A 21,024-nucleotide genomic window follows, 5' to 3' on the forward strand; every position below is an offset into this window, starting at 1 on the left:
CTGAAAACACTTCTCGTCACCTGTTGTCTGCTGAGGCAACTATTCGTGCGTCGCCCTCAACTAACTGGACAATCAATCTCCTCTGCTTGCTCTTGATTGGATGGCATGGCTTTCAAATATTTAATAACATGTTGCTGGTAAGGAACCTCCCTCCTACCAAAAATAAACAAGACATAGGAGAGAATAGCAAACTTGGGCCTGCTTTGGAGGGCGTCTATGGGCTATTTTTTTTCAATAGGACCAAATATACATGTATAAACATAAACACGCACACACACACACACACAGTTTCTAACTATTTTGATTTGGAAAATATATCACTTTCACTACTCAAGAAGTGCCAACCAATTGTAACTCCAGAATATGAATGTATCATAGAAATAAGCAAATTTCCGAACTATTATCATTGCATAAATCAATATGCAAATGCTACCTATGAGATATCATCATTTAACAAGTTTTCCACTCTCCAGGACTATTCTTGTCTATGGAACAAAAAAAAAAAGAATAGCCTGAAATTATAACTCCAACTTCATTCTTACATTGAAAATCATGATGAAGAATTAAGTGGAACAAAACAAAAGGCAAAGAAAAGGATACAGCACGAACGAATTCAATTGGTTCTCAACTTTTTCTCCAGTAATCTGACCTTTAACTTGCGGATATATTGAACAATGAGGCCGTTTTTGCAGTTAAAAGGATCAGCAAGATAAAGTTCAAAAGTAGATCCAACTTCTGCAGCATGATCATCGTATCTGGGAAGGAGAACAGAGCAACCCTGAGGCATCTGCTCCAACCACTGCAAGATCACAAACTGTACACAATTGCCCTTCCTGGCTGGGCACAAAGCGAGTAGTGCAATATGGGCAAGATACATCCTTCTGTCCTCGGTAAATTGGTACATAAGTTGCTGCACATGTCACAAACGGGTTCCTGAAATCGTAGTTCAACTGAGATGCATCTGTCATATTCCTCTCTGCAGCTTGCAGTACTTGCCTGGCAGTCTTTGCATGGCTCTCATTTGTGGGGTTGGTTTCTAGTAGACGCCTGGCAAAGTTAGCCGCTGTAGCCAGGTTCTTTGCCTTGTAGCAGACAGTCATTGCATTCAGCAGAGCAAGTCTGAGGTGAGGCAATTGAAGGTTGCAGTGGGTGAAGTAGGCAGCAAGCTCCTGCTGGCGTACTGGATTGTCTTTCATTTCTCTACGTGTAAGCTCCATCTGCAGACCAAGAACATATTCTTTAGCAATAATAATTAACTCCTTTACTTCATCAACTTCCCTCCTCGACTCCACAACAATCGATGGAATTGTATGAAGAATGCTGAGGAAGAGCTGAAGAGCCTCAGTAAATTTTCCAGCCGTTGTGGCCTTGTAACCAGCCTTCAGCTTTTCATCCAACTGAGAAAAATTGAACACAAGGGCTGGTGGACCCCTCACATTAGGGCTAGCAGACTCACTCCATCCCCTCTCAACTGCCAGTGACACCACTGGTGCGGATGAAAATGCTCGAAGATAGCTATGGCTACCACTGTTAAGATCAAGAAACAAAGATTTCAAAGGAGCAAAGTTTCTAATGCCAAGTTGCCTGCTCAACAAGCGCATTGCTGTATCAAAATTGCCAGCTGCTGCATGTTCAGCAGCAAGAGATGATCTCTGAATCCAAATTTGACTTATAGGCATACCTGGAGTTGGTGCCACAAAAATAGAAGAACGAGCATTGCCAGAAACCTTTGGGGTGTCTGCCTCAGGGGGAAGTTCCAAATCCTCAAGGTCCCATCCACCCTCCTCTTCATTTTCTTCAGCAACATCTCCATCCTCCAAAATTGCAGTAACATCCCCATTCTGTAGGCCATCAACATCAACCACATCAAGATCTTCACCCCAATCACCTTCTGCACCATCCTCCTCTTCATCCACAACTCCCTTGCCAATACTGTCCAATCCACCTTCAAATATGCCTTTCATGACTCTCAAAAGAGGCCAATCACCACCACACATAACAGGGGCAGGAGGAATCAATAAAGAACGTTGTTTCCCCTCTGGCAAAGGAGGCACATCATCTCCTAACTCAGATTCTAACCTTTCAGCCACATCCTGTAGCCCATGCACTGATGCTGTGACATAAGCAAGAGGCAAGTGACCAGCATTCTCCAAGATCTTAACACGTTCCTGGATATCACCAAGATACAAAGCATTGTGAAACTGACCCATAACATCATTCTTAACTTCTGCAATTTTCAGCATCTTGGAAAGCTTTTCCAGGTTACCATTTATGAGATAGAGAAAAGACAACCTCTCAAAGTTCTTTGTCCTCTGGTAGGCATATTCCACTATACCTGCATTGCCTTGTCGAAGGGCCTCCACACCCAACCTATACCAATGATCTTTGTCATCAATCTCCTTTGCTGATGCAACAGCAATTTGAATGTTCCCACTCTCTAGAGCCAAATTAAAGCGTGTTTTCTCATCTTTCACAAAATGGAGAGCCACTTCAGGGAACCCCTTCTGTTGCAGATAAGCAATCATGGCCTCACCACAAAGCTGAGAGTTTCTTATCATGCTCATAACCTGATCATATCTCTTCCGAAGCAGAGAGAGCTTGAAAATGTATTCTGTAGCATCAATGACTATAGTCTTATTTTTTCCATCACGATCCAGGCAGAATATAGTATTTCCAGAAACCTTAGTTATGTACATCGGAACCTCAAGCGTTCGAATTATTCCACTGTCTCCATTGGGAAGGCAGTATTTTATGTGGTTAAGGGTGGTGTAAATAAAAACACCATTGTCATCCCAGGCTCCACTCTTAACACGTATTGTCTCATGAAGAGTACACTGGTGCACAAGCTTCTTGTTAGTAATGATAATGGTATGCTTGCTGAGCAAAGCAACACTCTCCATGTCATTAGACCAAACAACATACTTCACAAAAGGGGTTTGAAGATCACCAAGAACAAGCCTCTGCTGGAGATCAAATATAACTACTCTATCCTCTGACCTACACAACAAGTTACCTGTTCCAGCATAAAATATTGCATCTGTAGGCACTGGGAGGTCGCTTTTTTTAACCACCTCATTTTTTAGATTCTTGATTAAGACTTGGTTGTTGCCTTTGTCAAGCACAGCAAATCGGTTCCGAGCCACAAATATAGCAGAACCGCCAAGACCTTTCTTTGCCTCCTGCAAACTATCACCCCTACCAATGCTGTCTTTTGGTACCACATACAACTCATAAGATCCTCCATCCACATCTGAGCAGATAAGAACAGCATTTTCTGTAGGACTGTAAGAAAGAGTCCGGGGACTTTGATTCAGGCTTGTGGAACCAGGCCGTCGAATTGGAATTACTTGTGCCTCTCTTTGAGTCAAAAACTCATAATACCTTAAAAACCGATCCTTGGCATAAAACAAAGAATCCCCACTCACTGCAAAAGCAGGACGTTCTCTCTCTAGCTTAAATACAATCATGCCACTGTCATGTCCAGCTGCCAAAACATTCATCTCAGGATGAACAGCAAGAATCCAGAATCTATCATGTTCTCGACGGAATGTTTGAAGTCCAGTTCGCTTTGTTACATCCCACACACGAATACTTTTATCCTCGGAATTAGATACAATAATGTCTTGTTTGGCATGGAACATAACACATGACACATTATTCATGTGCCCTCTTAAGGTATCCACTTCCCAAGCCTTTGTCTCTGCAAATAAATTAACAATTTACTAAAGCCCAAATCAATTAAGGTGTCTAAATTCTCAGCTGCACAAATATAATGGGAAGGTTGAGGTAGCTTGGCTAAAATATCAATGGCCATGTAACACACATCAAACTTAATAAAAGAAAATAATAAGGTGAGTTCTTCAGACGATTTGAATTGGTGAACAAGTATAATTACAAGAGGCTTTAATCAATATCTATACCAAATGAAATATAGATGGAGAAGAAGGCACAGTTTTCCTGTAATTACCATTCATACGCCACAATTTCACTTGGCGATCATCTGCTCCAGAGACTATTAAAGGTAAGGTGGGATGAAATGCCGCCCAATTTACTCCTCGGTCATGACCTTCCAACACATACTTAACAACTGCATCAACGCTACCAAAAAGATCTGTGTTCATCTGACTCAACCGTAAAATGTCATCTGCCGGAGAGACAGTCTTCTTTCTCAAGGAACCAATATCCCAAACTCGGACAGTCTGATCAAGGGAGGCTGACACAACCAGGTCTTCTTTAGGATGGAATGATGCACACATAACATAATGATTATGACCAGTCAACACCGATATACAAGTTCGTGACTGCCAGTTCCATATGCGAATAGTCTGATCGTCACTGGCACTCACAATCCATGGATTCTCATGATGAAATTGCACAGTACGAAGATAATCAAGATGTCCAAGAAGGGTGAAAAGACATCTATGCAACTTGTAGTTCCAGACCTTTATCTTGTAGTCATCCCCTGAAAAAAAACCATCAATTTTTAGTATCTTTTGTATTGCACAAGAACCCTATGCTTTGTCAAAGAAAATCATAACACAAATGGAAAATTTTAAGCCAATAAAATTTTTTAAGCTCAGACCTTCCTTACCCATGTTGAACAGCACTACAAATTTTCAAATTACTAAACTCACCAACATTCTTTTCAACAATAAATCTACTCACACAGAATCTGTACATCTAAGGTGCAAGGTTGAACAGCAAGTTATTTCTTTTGGTTTAAACACGGGAAAAGTGCTACAAAGTTATTTCTAGGCAGTGTAGTCTATCAGCCAAAAGTATATTAATATTAATTGTATTCATAAATTGTCTTTTCATAAATTTTTATTGGTCATAAAACCATTTTGAACAAATCCATTTATGTTTCCCTAATTCTAATGATATAATCACTAACTGGAGTGAAATGCAAATCTCATTAAAAATCAATTCACATTGTTATGAAATTTTATACATTTCGATCTATTTGTATTTACAAATTGTAACTGCATTATATCCTCAAATATGTAAAACCATTTCCCACTTATTTGTACTCAAACTCTATATTTTAAGAATATTCATCTTCATACCTTTTAATTATAGTAATTTACCCTAAAAAGGAGTCAAACGACACAAATAGAAAATTATTCATTCATTAAATCACAGGCTTGATTATAAAGATTGTGACCTTCTTTTACCAAAAATCACAGGTCATATTAACAGCTGGCTGTTAAGAGAATTTCCTATGCTGACAGAGTTCAATTAATTCAGTCTATTCTATTCAACATGCAGAACTATTGGTGTCATATCTTTGTTCTTCCAACTAGGGTGATTAATAAGATCAACCAGCTTTGATCGGCATTCCTGTGGAAGGGCAAACGAGGGAGTGCCAAGTTGGGATCAGAGATGGGACATAGTTTGGAGGCCTAAAAGTGAAGGTAGTTCGGGGCTGAAAATTTTCTGCATTGGGAATCTTGCATGTACCTTAAGGCACATTTTGTCTCTCTTTTGCAGATCAGGCTCTTTTGGTGTCTCAGTTGTATGCTTACCACCTTAAAAAAAGATTTTTTGGCAGATCTCCATCCCAATTCCTGTAGCTGGCATTGGAGAAAACTCTTGCATTTAAGGGATACTGCCAAGTCTTTAATTTCTACTGGCCCTGACTCTTACCTGGATATCTGGTTGCCATCAAAATATGCCGTTTATAATGCTTATCTACTTGGGATTGGAGACCAGTGAAACTGAAAGTTTTGGGGCATGGATTGATTCACCACATTCTCAAACACTCTTTCATCACCTGGCTTGCAGTCTTGGATAGACTAGCTACTCTCTCCAGACTTAGTTCATGGGGAATTCAAATTCCAAATTTGAACTCCAGTTTACGCAATGATGAGGTAGACTCCAGAGATCTTATTTTTATCACATGCAGATTCTCCAAAGCTGTCAGGCAGAATACACTGAAGCTCTTATTCATTCACAGGGATCCTACGGACTGGCCAAGTGAGCTACCTAGGGCTGCTCAAACTTTCAAGGGGACTTCCCTTGTTTCTCTACTTTCTCATCTGGCTTGGTCTGCTTATATCTAGTAAATTCGGAAAGCCAAGAATCAATGCAGATATTCAGGCAAAGTACCATCTCAGGCTTCTGTCCTCAAGCAAATTGTGAAGGACATTCAAGCTAAGGTTCAAAGCTTACCTGCTGCAGTTTACACGCCACCAAATAGGAGTTTATGTGCTAGTTGGAATCTTGTTCAGTGTTAATTTCCATGTTTTCTTAATGAACCATGTTTCCTTCTTGTTGTCACTAGTAGCAGACTTTTCTGTTCACTTTGGGTGGTGAAATAAAAATTTTCATTTATCCAAAAAAACACCACAAATAGATCTACATGTTGGAAATACCAGGCATACATAAAACCACTGAATAAATGCATATGATATATGCGTTCATGGATATATGAATGTATCCTATGTAATTCCATCCATGGTTCGATTGACATTCGTTTTCTCAAGAACGTCAGATCTAGAACGTCTAAGCCAAGTCCAACTACATGAAATCTCTATTAGTAAATCTAGATCCAGAATTATCATTCACATCAGAGATAAAAATTGAGGCGCAAAGTAAAGGAATCCGAACCTCCAGAGACAAACAAAGGCTGAGACATGTGAAAATGGACGCCGCGAACAGGGCCATCGTGTTCGTCGAATCGATCAATCAGAGTTCCCACTCGATAGTCCCATAACTGGATAACGCCACTGTGGAGACTCGCTAAGATCCATGGCCTCTTAGAGTGGAAACTCAGTCCCTTCACTCTATTACTCTTCGTCTCAAACTTCGTCAACATTTTCTTCCTTTTCCTTTTCTCCAACCGCCAATTCTCTGCAAAAGCAAACCAAATCCAACATCAAAATAAAGTTATCCAAGTAACCAAAAAGGGAGAATGAATTGGATTTGTGAATTGAACAAAAGAGATAAGGGAGATTGAGGATTATAAGAAATGAGAAGAAATTACCTCAGATCTGATTCAGCATCTAAAATTAAGAACAAAAATGGAAGCTCCTTTAAATCTTTGGGTTTTAATGAAAAGGGAAGAGAGTTTTCGGTTCTTTCTTTAAGATCCGACTTGAGCCCTTGGGAGTCGAAGTATTGCAACTTTGCTATCGTTTGATAAGTCTGCCTCCACGTTTTACAGCTTTTACGATGACGTTTTTGGTAAGGTAAAATTGTTCACTGTTTTAATGATGGGTCTCGTCCTAATAATGCAATTGTAAAAACCATCGTATAATGTCAGTGAATTTCAAAGGATAAAAAATGGATATATTTTATTTTTTAATTAATTTTATGTTTTTAATATACTTTTAAATGTACGTGTTTTCTTTTTATTTTATGAAATTCAAAAAAAAAAAACTAAATAAAATAATTTTTCAATATAAAAATCACCGACTTTTTAAGTTTTTTTTTAAGTGGATACTTTTTAAAAAGTGTTCATTAAAATTATTTTATAAAAAAATATTTTATTAAGAATTCAATTTTTATACATCATTAAATGTTAATGAAAATTTTAAAAATTACAAACGAAATTAAAAAATTATTATATATTTTTTATATTATTTTTAATATACCTTAAAAGGTATATAACAATCTTCCAATCTAACTAAAAAATTCTAAAGATTCCACCAAAAAATGTATGAAATAATTTTCTTTTATTAAATACAGACTTCTTTGGATTAGGCTTGAAATAAGTATTTTATTAAATGCATAATGTAATTAAATTAATTTTAATAAAATATAAATCTACAGACAATGAGGTTTAACAAATTAAAATCAATTTAACCATATGATTCATTTGGAAATACAATGAATAAACAATGCAAGTTGGTAAACAAATGGAAATACTCCATAATTCCTTTGATTATGGAACAGGATCAGTCTTGCACAATAAAATTGTTCGCAAACTGTGCCATTTCCTTCATTAAGAAGAGACCTGTTTTCACAATTTGCATGTTGAAAACACATCATTTATGGAGTCATTTTTCATTCCTGGTGAGGCACCTATTTCGCATTGCCCTTGAGCAACGGGACAATCTTCTCTGCTCTTGATTGGATGCCTTTCAAGTATTCAATAAGAATTCGTTGCTAATAAATTTGATAATTTTAAACATGACATAGTGACATAATACGAATAAAAAACACAAAATTAATTTGGTTTAAAATTTTAACAAAAATCATAAATAAGTTTATAAAAACAAAAATCATAAATATTTCATGTTTTCGTATTGACACGAATTATAACATATAATTTTCGTATAAAATTTAATACAAATATACGAATTTTAGTTACGGGTAAGAACCTCCATCCTGAAAAGAGAGAACAAAAAATGAGGGGGTGATAAGAGAAAAAGTTCTGGAAAAGAGTTCAATTTATAGCCAAAAGAAATTCAAGGCAAAGTGTGCCTCTTATCGTTCGGATTAAAGTCAGCTCGATCCATTTCTTGATTACAGCACAAAAATCTTCTGGAGAAATTTCTCCTTTACCAACAACTAATCCATCAATCAAAAGCTTGTTCCACTCTTGCTCAGGAACTGCACATAAATATGACATGAATGAATAACTTCATAAATACGACAAGATCACTTTATCAGATGAATAATGCTAAAGAAGAAACAGAAACCTTTTATCAAGGTTTCAAGACACTTCTCAGCCTTCAACGCTTCATTCCCTGCAGTAAAAACATTGTTACGAATTAGCTGTATAAGGTTTCTGACTTCAACACAAAAAGCAAGCTGCAATACGAGATTATTACCCTTCTTGGCACAACTACGTTTCGAGAGAACTGTAGAAGCATAGATTGGCAGAACCTTTTGCAACATACTATCTTAAGCCACAAGCAGAGAGCTGAGCAAGAAATCTCCATTGCAACTTCTTTCACAAGGACAGAATCAAGAAGGGTCTTAATGTATTAACATACCATCTTAAGCTACAAGCAGAACAGTTTTCCATTACCATTAAAACAATATGATATATAAACAGTAGACTGAACTCACTTGTTGTAATTGTGTGCTGACTTCTGCAAGGAAACCTTCATCTAGTTGCCCTGTGTGCTCCATTTGAAATATTTGCTGACAAGAATAATAAAACTATTCTTAGATGAACCAATTAAAAGACTGATTCCCAAAGAAAATATATAACAATAATTCTCATCTAGTACAGTAAAACCTATGCTACTTCTGTTAAAAAATATCTCAGCCACTATTGGATTACTATGTTAAGAGGGAAAAAGGTGAAACAGTACTAAGAGAAAATTATTTAGGCGTCTGAAACATAGAAATTTAAATTATTCATATAACATCCAAAATTGGATTAAAGAAATTTTCCATTATACTTTCTCCATTTGGTTGAGAGCCTCAGGAACTTCAGGGGGCCGTGGAATCCCTTCCTCCTCATGGACTACAGGTTTCAAGATCCCCTTAAGAACATCAGTTGCTGAATCAATCTTTTCCTGTCAAAAGGGGAAAAAGAATCAATAAGGAATAGAATGACAAAAGGAAAGAACACAGCTTTCCAGAAACCAAATTTATTTGCCTTTATCTCTGAGAGAGAGGTACATGGGTCTTATGAAGAACTCGATTATGCTCATTACAGCAGTAGCCAGTTCCTCATAATCTTCTGCAAGAGGACAAAACAATAGCATGATGATTACAAAATCTAGGGACTATAATGAGGTCAAAACTCAGTGGTACTAGTGAAACATTCAAATTAACCAACTCAAAAACCGTGCTTGATGATCATCTGATTTGCAAGTGTCAGTTCTTGCAGCAAGTAGAATCCAGAAGCTCTCACTGAAAGCAAGGATGTTTTCAAAAACTAGTTTCTGAAGCTGTCCACATGAGAAACCCAGCAAAAGCAAGGTTACAAGAAAAAGAAAATAGCAAGTAAACTCAATTACATACAACCTTGTACCAGGCAATAGCATCCAAATTAAGTTAGACAATAGAAAGAATTGAAACCCATCTCAAGTAAGAATAAACGCCAATATATGTATGGCTAAATAGATCGAAATGTTGCCCAAAGCCTATTGACAATCCAGTGCATAGGAAGACCAAATCATTGCAATCCTACCATTGGCATCTCCTACAAGACAGACTAATAACAACCTATTCCCAGCCTGAATTCCATCCAAACTAATTAAGAGAATAGCAGCATTACGGTCTTCTTCATGGTTCCTTAAACATTTCAGACATATAAGCACTCTTGTCACAAAAATCATCGGTCCATAAAGAAACAAATATGAAGAATTCATTCTCTAGACATAACTTCAGCTTAATAGACATAAATGGAATTTCCACTTACATACATGCACATGAATTTTCAGGTGGCTTATGAGAAAAAGCGAGAAGAAAATGCTTACTTCATTCGGATTTGCCTCCCTCGGCATATAGATGAGTCTGTCAACTTCTACAGTCTTTTTGAAAGCTTTCTCAGCATCTTGATTGACTGCACAGATCAAAGTTCTCCTGTTTTATTAGGATTCAAAAAACTTACCATCGATATACACGAAAACAATAACATTTACTAAACGGCTCAGAGACAATTGCAGTCACAAGAAATGTTTTTTAGGTGTTAACAGATAAGTGATAACTACTAAACAGGTGCCAAATGAACGACAAATACACAGCAATTTTTACCTCCTCCACTCTATTGGAGTTATTGAAGTAAAGGGCTTGAACATCTCCTTCTGCTTTATGTTCAACCCAGAGTTCCAACCTTTAAGCAATGGACTTTGCATTGCAGGGCAATGAAACACCTGTTTCATAAATTAAATTAGAAAAAATGAGATAATTGACACCATGGGTTGTTTTTATATTGCTCTAAAAAGGAAAATAAAAAATAAAACAATCGATTTCCTTGAAAAATATGTGCCTATGTCATAAAAATTAAAATTACATATAAAAGAAAGCAGTTCCAGTCAGTTTGAGGGATTTGGGCTTTAACTTCAAATCAAAACAAACAAAATTAAAGCACCCCATCATGGAAACAAACAAAATTCCCCAAGAAAAAGAAAGAGAAAGAGAGAATAAAGAAAGACCTGACCTGGAGATATTTTGTAAAGTAAAGAGAAGGGGTTGGGCGTGCCAGAATGAAGACTGTAGCCATTGTTAGGCGTACTGACAATGTCGGGAAAGCGGTTGCTAGTAACCACCATTCAACTGAGCTGACAAAAACCAAATCTTTTTTCTCGTCATTGAAGAGCAGCGGTGGGCTGTGACAGACACGCGAAGTCGCATCGCGTACGGTACAGACCGACTAGTTTGGTTTTGGGCTGATTAATGGGCCAAATCGGGCCTATTTTGGAGTTTTATTTGGGCCTCTGAGAAAAGTTCGCTAGAAAGTGGGGACTGGACTTACTGCTATAGTAGGCTAAGGGTTAACCCAGGTGAAACGTTTGGACTTTACATATTTCCGGGATAAATTTTTTATTAGGAGAATATTTATATAATTTTTTTAAACAGGAGGATGGAGTTAAATTTTTTATCAATTTTTCACAAAGAGAAGGGAAGAATAAAAAAAAAAAAAACACTTTTCTACCATCACTCTTTATTGTTTTTTGCTTTATTTTTGGTATTTTTAATCAAATAACAGAAGTCCATTAATATTAGACATAACGATTTTAAATATGATATAATGATATAAAATAAAAACGATTCAAAAAACATATAAAAATGATAATTTAAAATTTTAATAAAATTATATATAAATTTAATAAAAAATAAAAATATGTTTTATATTTAATATGATATAATTATTGTTTAAATATGATATAATTATATATGAATTTAAATATCTATATTTATAGATGAAATACAAGAAATTAATAAAAAATAATAATAACATGATCGAGTTGATATGATATTAAATATATTAAATTGATCCAATATATTATATCAATATAAATATTTGAAATAATCTTAATTATTTATAAAAAAAATTTAATGAAAAAAATCAAAACGTTGCCAACATTATGATTATGAATTATTTATGCTCCAAAAATCTCTTCAGCATGTGAGGAAATTTTGGGACCATATAGTCAAATAATTAAAACTGCAATGTCCTCTGTTCGCTTTCCTTATCTTCGTTCTTGTTGGCTTTTTCGTGTCATGATGCTGACAAACAAGCTGCTTGATCTTTACATTCTTTTGTGTTATTGGTTTTTGAAAATCTTACAAAATTTTCCATATCCAGCTCTGAAAAAAGTGTCATTTGACGTGTTGTGTGTCAGCCGATTTCCTTCCTTGAATAAAATCCTTTTGCAACGCTTCTTTTTTTTTTGTTTTTTGGCTTTCCCATTTCATTGCAACGGGAATTTTGTCAGTTGCCAGTAGGCGATGTAAACGATTAACAACATGCTTAAATTTGGTTTGTGTCATCTTGTATAAATTAATAAAATATAAATAAAATTTATTATGTTTTGTATTTTTGTGCTTTATTCATTTATTTAATAAATTTTAAATTATTTGTTAATTTTATTAAATAAATATATAATAAAAATTATTTATATTCATAAATTATTTATTAAATATTATATTCATTTTTATTTTTTATAAGTTAATTAAAATATTTTAAGTTTTATTTGAGTTTTTTTCTTTTAATGATTTTAAAAATATAATTTTAATATCGATCTTATCCATTTGAATTTCGAAATACTTTGAATAAAAAAAATTTTATTGGATAATGTAGGAATTTTTTATTACTATTATACATGAACCTAAATTCTTTACTACATTATTATCAGGTGTCAATTCAAATTATTTGACAAGGGAATTGAATTTTATTGATCAATTTGTTTTTTTCAGTTAAGTTTAAATTCGTATGAAGATATCATTTGATTAAATTTTAACTTCATGCATTTTTATGTTCAAATGGTAAGTTTGAATTCCTTTTCATGCAAAATTTTTTTAAAAAAAATTTCTTATAAATATATTGAACAATGATGATACATGATTAGAAAAAAAAGGCTGAAGAAAAAATAAAAGGTTTGAGTAATTTTGTCTTGTTATAATTTTCTTTTGCTAGTTTATAATATTGTCACAACTTACAAACACAATAATGTATTTTATAATTGCAAATTGCCCTACATCAACACCAATTATATGCTTGCCCTTGACCTAGACAAAGGCAATCCCAACTAAATATTAATTCTCTTATTATATATATATATATATTATATTTTTACTTGGGCCAATTGTTTTATTTATCATTATTATAATTAAACATTAAATTAAAAATATAACATTCTACTAACAAATAACAAAACTATTGGCATTAAATTTACCACCTCTAGTCCAATCAATCTCAAAATATAATTGTAACGCCCTCAACCTTATATTAAGATAATGTATGGATAAAAAATGATATATATATAAAAATTTAATCTCAATTTGTGAAACGTTTTTTATGAGATAAAATCATGAGATTTTTTTATCAAAGCAGACAATACTTCGCAGGTTGAGTGCGGATCTCTACAATAATTTTTTTATATAATTTTTTGAGAGCTATATTTTTCAACTAGTCAATTCAATCCTTGTTATAAACAATCTTCCTTCTTAGAGGTATTTATAAATTGATTTTATCAAATTTAATCGATTGAATTGATTTAATTCAATTAATCAATCGATTATCAAATTAATTTTAATTAGTTACTCAAAATAATTTTAAAATAATTTTGATTTTTTATTCATTTGATTCGAAAATCAAATTAACAAAAATTTTAACTGAAATATAATATAATTCAAATATAAAATAAAAAATACATGCAATAAATTATTTAATTTTATAAAGTATTAGAGTTTATGACATAATATTTTGGTATTTGAATATTTTATTAGATAATTTTATTTAATTTATTTAAAATATAAAAAATTAAGAGTTTCAAATATAGATGAACTTAAATGTATTTATTATTTAATTAATAAAAAAATAATTGATTTTATCAAATTAAATTCCATTGATTAATTTTTAAAATTTATAAATTTAAATTGATTAAAAAAATAAAATAATTTTATTAATTTTATTTTAAATAATTTAATTCAAAATTAACTAAATCAAATCAAATAAACACCTTTACAATCCTTCTTGCTTGTCCATGTATAATGAGCATTGAACAAAATGCATTATGTCAACTGCAACCACTACTTATAGAAATACTTAAATGCAAACCGGTTGTCCTGTAAATTTTTAATTTGAGAGATGAATTTATATATTATATATGTAATAATTTAAATCGAAACAGAGAAAATCAGAATGATTGATTGGAGACAAGACTGAAAAAGAAAAATTGTTAAAATATTAAACATGGCTATAATCATTATTGAATTGTATTGGCAATAATTACAGCATTGCCTAAGAACAGCTAGCAACCACAGCCAAGTTGAGCTCCTGTTTGTTTCTCTCTTCTCTCCACTCAAGCTAAGACACCGCTGCAAGGATTAGGATTTACAATGGATCATGTCGGAATAGATTTTTATTCATTTCAAATTTAATTTGATTTTATAATTTTAAAATTTAAATTTAATTCAATTCAAAAAATTTTTATTATTTTTTATATTTAAATTTGATTCGATTTAATATTATATAAATTATACATAATTTAAATTAATAAAATATTATTTTTTAAATATAAATATATAATTATATATAAATTAATAATTAAAAATAAATTTTAATATAATATCAAATCAGATCAGTTTGTCTAAAACTCGACTTTGACTCGATTCTTTTTTTTTTTATTAATAATACTCGATTCGAAATTTGATTTTCAAAAAAAACAATCGATCTTTTGAGATTATATCGAATTGAAACCTATCAGACTCGGGTTGGATTGTCAACTCTAATAAGGATAAGAAGCATAAACTTTTTAGTAGTGATTTGGATCTTATCGCAGATATGATGTGATTTGATTAAATTTATCGTATTTTTAATTGAATTTAAATATAAATTTTAATAAAATTAAATTAATATAAATTTATTATTAATTTTTTAATTATAATTATAGTAAATTTAATTATTATTTTAAATTTTATTATAATTAATTTTATCTTACATTTAAATGAAGCTGAGGTTTTTTTTTTATTTATTTTGAGACTGATATTAGAAAAATATTACAATTCTTTCCTTTTTTATCTCATGAACTTTATTTACTATCAAAATCTTTCTAAAATTTTAGTATGAAATCTTGATTTTTGTGATTTATTCATTTATTTAATTAATTTTAAATTATTATTCACAATCATTTATTAAATTTAAATATATATAATACAAATTAAATATGTTCACAAATTATTTATTAAATATTATATTCATTTATATTTTTTATAAGTTAATCAAAATACTTTAAGTTTTGTTCATTTTTTTTTTCTCTTTTTATGATTTTAAAAATATATTTTTTATATCAATCTTATCCATTTGAATTTCGAAATACTTTTGATAAAAATTAGCATCTATTTGATAAAGAAGGAAATTTTATTACTATTATACATGAAACAAAATTCTTTACTATATTATTATAGGTGTCAATTCAAATTATTTGACAAGGGAATTGAATTTTTATTGATCAATTTGTTCATTTTAGTTAGATGTAAATTGGTATGAATATATCATTTGGTTAAATTTGAAGCTCATATATTTTTATATTCAAAAGGTGAGTTTGAATTCTTTTTTTTTTTTTGGATAAATAATATAATTCTTAAAAATAAAATAGAAATTATGAGTATTAAATTTTAAATATCAAATTTATTAAATGTTATTTTTTAAAAAATAAATGTATGAATAAATTAAATTAAATTTTAAATAAAATATATATACATATATTTAATAATTTAAAAAGTTAGATTCGAAGTATTTCTTTTTGTTTTAATTAAAATATGTAAATTTAAAGATATAATCTTGATTATAAACAATTAACTTATGAGTAATTTTGTCTTGGTATAATTATCTTTTGCTAGTTTATAATATTGTCACAACTCACAAACACAAAAATGTTTTTTATAATTGCAAATTGCCCTACATCAACATTAATTATATGCTTGCCCGAACCTAAACAAAGCAAGGTTATTAATATCGTATGGATAACATCTCGATTTTTTAAAAATATAATATATATCGATATCAATTGTTTTGGCGTATCATTTCAGATTTTTTTGATTTAGTACAAATATATTTATAAATATGTATGAACTTGCATATTGTAATATTATTAATAATCTATAAAATATATATGTAGTATATTCAAAAATCAAATAAATAAATTTAAAAGCATAAAAATAATATCATACAATTTTTATGATATTTTTAGATACTTAATTTGATCATATAATATTTAAATACGTATTTTTTATATAAATATTAAGATAAAAACAAAAGAGATTAAAAAAATTAACTAAGACTTTGTAATTGTTAAACTTTATAAAAATAGTATAATTGTTTTCTTGAAAAAAAAATTAAAATACGTATAAATTTTGTTTAAAAAAATAAAAAATAAAAAAATAAAATTTTATTTGAAAAATAAAATATAAAAAAATAAAGAAACTCAACTTTAAAGGTTATTTTGCCAATTAAATTTATTTTTTATTAAGTTAAAAATAATTAAATAACAAAAAAAAAGTTAGAAATTACAAAATATGTATTACATTTATATATCGGCTCAAGCATGCTATTTCACTAAAATTCACCGAAATAGATCGAAATTAATGAAAACAATTAATATTAGCCGGTATCAATTTTGATACAAAAAATCATTATTAAATATATCATATTTTAATATAATTGGAGTATATCGATTGATACGACCAATACTAAAACAAAATTAACAATTATGAGACAAAAAAAATTCCAACTAAATATTACTTCTCTTATTTTATATATATATATATATATTCTTTTTACTTAGGCCAATTGTTTTATTTATTATTTATTATTTAACATTGTTATAGTTAAAATTAAACATTAAGATTAAAAATATAATATTCTACTAACAAACTAAATAACAAAACCGTTGGCATTAAATATACCACCTCTACTCTCAAAGTATAAATTTTGGAGAGCTATATTTTTCAACTATTCAATTCAATCCCTGTTATAGGCAATCTTCAATCTTAGAATATTCATAATTCAATTTTAATGAAATTAATTAACCAATCTAATTTAATTCGATTAATCAATTGGCTATTGAATTAATTTTGATAGGTTAACAAAAATAATTTTAAAAAATTTTGATTTTTGATTAATTTGATTAAAAACCAAATTTATCAAAATTTTAATTAAAATATAACATAATCCAAATATAAAATAAAAAATACATGTAATAGATCGTTTAATTTAATAAAATGTAGAGTTGTAACATAACATTTTGATATTTGAATATTTTGTTAGATAATTTTATTTATTTATTTAAAATATGAAAAATTAAAAATATAATTTAACTTAAATATATTTATTCAGTTAATTAAAAAATTGATTAATCTAATTGAATTAAATTTGATCAAAATTTTAAAATTTATAAATTTAATTAAAAAATAAAATAAAATAATTTAATTCAAAATTAATTAAATTGATCGAACGAATATTTCTATTGTCATTATAAAATTGTCTATTTTTTTTATAACGGGCATTCGACAGAATGCATTATATCAACTGCTACTGCTACTAAGAAAAATACTTGAATGCAAATCGGTTGCCATGTAAATTTTAAATTTGACAGATAAATTTATATATTATATATGTAATAATTAAAAGTGGAACAGCGAATCAGAATGGTTGATCGTAGATAAGACTGAAAAAGACAACTTCTTAAAATATTAAATATGGCTACAATCATTATTGAATTGCATTCGCAATAATTAGAGCGTTGCCTGAGAACAGCTAGCAACCACAGCCAAGTTGAGCTCCTGTTTGTTTCTCTCTTCTATCCACTCATGGCAAAGAAACTACTCCAAGCAGGACAAGAAGCATAAACTTTTGAGCTTTGAAATGACAGAAAAGTGAGAAAATTTGAGACGGATAGTAGAAAATTATTACAGTTCTTTCTTTTTTGATCTCACAAACTTTGTTTACTGTCAAAATATTTTCAAGTTTTGAGAATGAAATCCTGATTTTTCTATGTTTTATAATTACATGATTAAAGATTCAGTTAGATAGACGGTAAGATTATTTTTAATGAAATTAAAAACCGCGATGAAATAAAATTAAATATTATAAAGATGAAATTAAATACTATAATTATAAGATTAAAATTAATAATAAGATATATATTTAAATATAAATGTAACAATAATGGTGAGATTAAATATAATAAGATAATAAAATAATCATTAAAGATATAAATTAAAATTTATATGTAATAAAAAATTTTAAATTATTTAGTATTTATAAAAATAATAAACAATTAAAAAATATTAAATTATTTTTATATAAATAATAAATAATGAGAGACTTGATAAACATAAATAATTTAAAAATAATTAAGTAAAAATAAAAATAAATTAACAAATTTAAAAAGTTAACAATATAAATTTATTTATCATTTAAATAATTAAAAAAATAATAGCATGAAAAATAAAGAAAAACATGAAGAGAAAACGCGACAAAAATGTAAAAAGAAGTGATGCAGTTGCTCAATTCCCCTTTTTGCTCCAGTCAACAATTGATATTATATATGTGCAGTTAAAAACCGCATCGAATGCGATCTAAACAACATTGAATGGAGCAATTGCCCAAAAAAAAGCATGCAATCACGCCGCACTGATGCTTCAGTGAGATCCAAACGAACCCTATGGAGGGTATTATTTTTATATAGGGAAAGCATTAAATTTACTGTTGAATCTACAACAACCATGACGGGTTCCAGAGCATTGTTTCTGTCTTTCTGTTAGATATAGAAAGGTGAAAAGTAAACAGAGCCTACCCTTTCCAAATATAGTAATCTGAAAGTGTGTTCTGTTCAACAGAATGATCATGTGGCTCAAAAAAAAAATACATTAAAGAGGAGGCAGAAACTGAAATCAAATGAAACACCAGAGCCAGATCCTTTAAATAAATGTATCAATCAATAATAGAAAAGTTAAGCAAGCTGCCAGCATCAATGAATTGATAACATTTATTTTAAATTTGGGGTTTGGGTTTGGTTGTAAATGCTGGCCATGCCCCCCAAAATTTTCAGGCAGACATATTTCAGAATGAGAGTGAAAGGTTTAGCAGAAAGAGGAATATAATAAAAACTCCAGAAAGCCAAGTTGGGGCTTTCTCTTTACTCAAGAAAGAGAAAAGCTAGGCATCTATCCAGAGCTTTCTTCAGAGTCAGATAGAGTTCAAGAGCCCTGAACTTGCTGTTTATCTCATTGCCCATAATACTTATCTATATTCATTCCTTTTCAGTTTCCACTCACGACCCTTTATATCAAAGCTCTTTGTTTGTGCAAATCAGAAACCAAATAAGAAACAGGAAAGAGTATCAGGAAATTGATTAACGATGAAGATTTGGTGTGCTGTGTGCGACAAAGAAGAAGCCGTAGTCTTCTGCTCTGCTGATGAAGCTGCTCTTTGTGAAGGATGTGATCGTCGAGTTCACCATGCAAACAAGCTTGCAAGCAAACACTGTCGTTTCTCTCTTCTTCACCCAAGCTTCAAAGAATCCCCGCTTTGTGATATCTGTCAGGAGAGACGTGCGTTTCTTTTTTGTCAAGAAGATAGAGCGATTCTTTGCAGAGAATGTGACCTTCCAATTCACAGAGCCAATGAACATACCCAGAAACATAACAGACTTCTTCTCACAGGTTTTAGGCTCTCTTCTTCTTCCCCTACTTTAAAACCAACTTCATCCTCCTCTAATGGCTATGGTGCAACTATTGAAACTGAGACTAAAAGTACTTCACAGTCTTCCAAGAGATTCCGTTCAGTTTCCAATAATGAAGTCTTCAGCTCTCCTTCGATTGAGAAACCATTGCCCTCCACAACTTACAGGGTTGAAGATAATTACACCAGTGACACTGCTTCAATTTCAACAAGCAGTATATCAGAGTACTTGATGGAAACTTTACCGGGTTGGCGCGTCGACGATTTTCTTGAGCCTTCATCTGCTGCCAATGGTTTCTGTAAGGTTTAAATCTAGATTGAAAGACAGTTTTTTGTGGTTGTGACTTATCAAGGACCCCTTTTTTTAATGTTTATTTATGGGATTAATTTCATGCAGACTTTTGAGCAATTATTAACAGTGAACGGACGAGCTTTTGATAGTAGTTTAAGTTTTTTTTCATCTCAAGCAATTTGGGTAGACGAAGTTTCTGCTCAATCGCCTCAGCTTTTTATATTTCTCTATTCGTCGAAATGATTTGGTAGATGGGTGTAAGAAGTTCAAAGAAGTTCAAAGGTGTTTTAGTTCCTCAAGTCAGCTCTTCCTCTGTCAAAAAAATTCAGACAATTTCGCTAGAAATCCATGTTCAAGCTGGAGATAGAGAATGTCCATATGGAATGTTTGTTCAATCCGTTTGTCCTTGGATCAGGGTAGTGTTTTCTTTCCTTTTATTTCTCAGCGATTTTCGATGGTTTTTTTTTTTCTACTTCTGTAATTTATCCATATGTTAATAGAAAGTTTCATTTTCCTTCATTTAATTCTTCCTTCAAATCGAATCGAAATATTTAAAATAAACTAAACAAATTATATTATTTTATTTTAGTTAATCAAACTGAATTTATAAATTTTTAAAATTAATAGACTTCGATTAATTTTTTTGAATAATAAATATATTTAAATTAAAATAAAATTTAAATATTTTATATTTTATATTTAAAATAAATTAAATAAAATTATTCAATAAAATATTAAAATTCTAAAATGTTACATTAAAAATTTTAATAATTTATGAAATTAATGCATGATTCATTTTATATATTTTATTATTTTATATTTCAATTATATTATATTTTGATTAAAATTTTAATTAATTCAATTTTCGAATTGAATAATTAAAAATAAAAAATTTTAAAAAATTATTTTCATTAAT

General features: G+C 30.6%; 2 protein-coding genes and 1 pseudogene across 4 annotated transcripts; 1 reads left to right on the plus strand and 2 right to left on the minus strand.

The window, feature by feature from the left end:
- Positions 1-348: 348 nt before the first annotated feature.
- Positions 349-7,113, minus strand: LOC111297116 (coatomer subunit alpha-1). Its single transcript, XM_022891739.2, has 4 exons — positions 6,986-7,113; positions 6,610-6,852; positions 3,968-4,462; positions 349-3,700 (listed from the first exon to the last, which is right to left on the minus strand). Exons 2-4 carry the CDS (start codon positions 6,815-6,817, stop codon positions 747-749), a joined length of 3,657 nt encoding a protein of 1,218 aa, XP_022747474.1. The 5' UTR covers positions 6,818-6,852; positions 6,986-7,113; the 3' UTR covers positions 349-746.
- A 1,073-nt stretch (positions 7,114-8,186) lies between these two features.
- Positions 8,187-11,265, minus strand: LOC111298412 (uncharacterized; annotated as a pseudogene). The gene is made up of 11 exons (XR_016328775.1): positions 11,066-11,265; positions 10,660-10,778; positions 10,383-10,488; positions 9,740-9,851; positions 9,580-9,640; positions 9,357-9,473; positions 9,015-9,093; positions 8,778-8,849; positions 8,646-8,693; positions 8,428-8,556; positions 8,187-8,331 (listed from the first exon to the last, which is right to left on the minus strand). The product of XR_016328775.1 is annotated as an uncharacterized LOC111298412 (transcript).
- A 7,704-nt stretch (positions 11,266-18,969) lies between these two features.
- On the plus strand, positions 18,970-20,623 carry LOC111298725 (B-box zinc finger protein 20-like). Of its 2 annotated transcripts, none has more exons than XM_089745035.1 (2): positions 18,970-20,120; positions 20,214-20,623. In XM_089745035.1, exons 1-2 carry the CDS (start codon positions 19,494-19,496, stop codon positions 20,349-20,351), a joined length of 765 nt encoding a protein of 254 aa, XP_089601161.1. In that variant the 5' UTR covers positions 18,970-19,493; the 3' UTR covers positions 20,352-20,623. The 2 variants fall into 2 exon arrangements, with proteins under 2 accessions (XP_089601161.1, XP_089601162.1); XM_089745036.1 differs by having other exon boundaries at positions 18,970-20,115; positions 20,214-20,347.
- Positions 20,624-21,024: the final 401 nt, after the last annotated feature.

Source organism: Durio zibethinus, chromosome 16 (genome assembly GCF_047325235.1).
Source record: "Durio zibethinus cultivar Kanyao isolate XHJ-2024 chromosome 16, ASM4732523v1, whole genome shotgun sequence".
Classification (NCBI taxonomy): domain Eukaryota; kingdom Viridiplantae; phylum Streptophyta; class Magnoliopsida; order Malvales; family Malvaceae; genus Durio; species Durio zibethinus.

What these genes read in the sequence shown, in the direction of transcription:
- LOC111297116 (XM_022891739.2), bottom strand. Translation starts at nt 6,817, where the DNA reads ATGTTGACGAAGTTTGAGACGAAGAGTAATAGAGTGAAGGGACTGAGT. An exon ending in GCCTTTGTTTGTCTCTGGAG is followed by an intron (nt 4,463 to 6,609) that starts GTTCGGATTCCT and finishes GTTTTTTTTCAG; the next exon opens with GGGATGACTACAAGATAAAG. An exon ending in GAAATTGTGGCGTATGAATG is followed by an intron (nt 3,701 to 3,967) that starts GTAATTACAGGA and finishes ATTTATTTGCAG; the next exon opens with AGACAAAGGCTTGGGAAGTG.
- LOC111298725 (XM_089745035.1), top strand. Translation starts at nt 19,494, where the DNA reads ATGAAGATTTGGTGTGCTGTGTGCGACAAAGAAGAAGCCGTAGTCTTC. An exon ending in CTGCCAATGGTTTCTGTAAG is followed by an intron (nt 20,121 to 20,213) that starts GTTTAAATCTAG and finishes AATTTCATGCAG; the next exon opens with ACTTTTGAGCAATTATTAAC.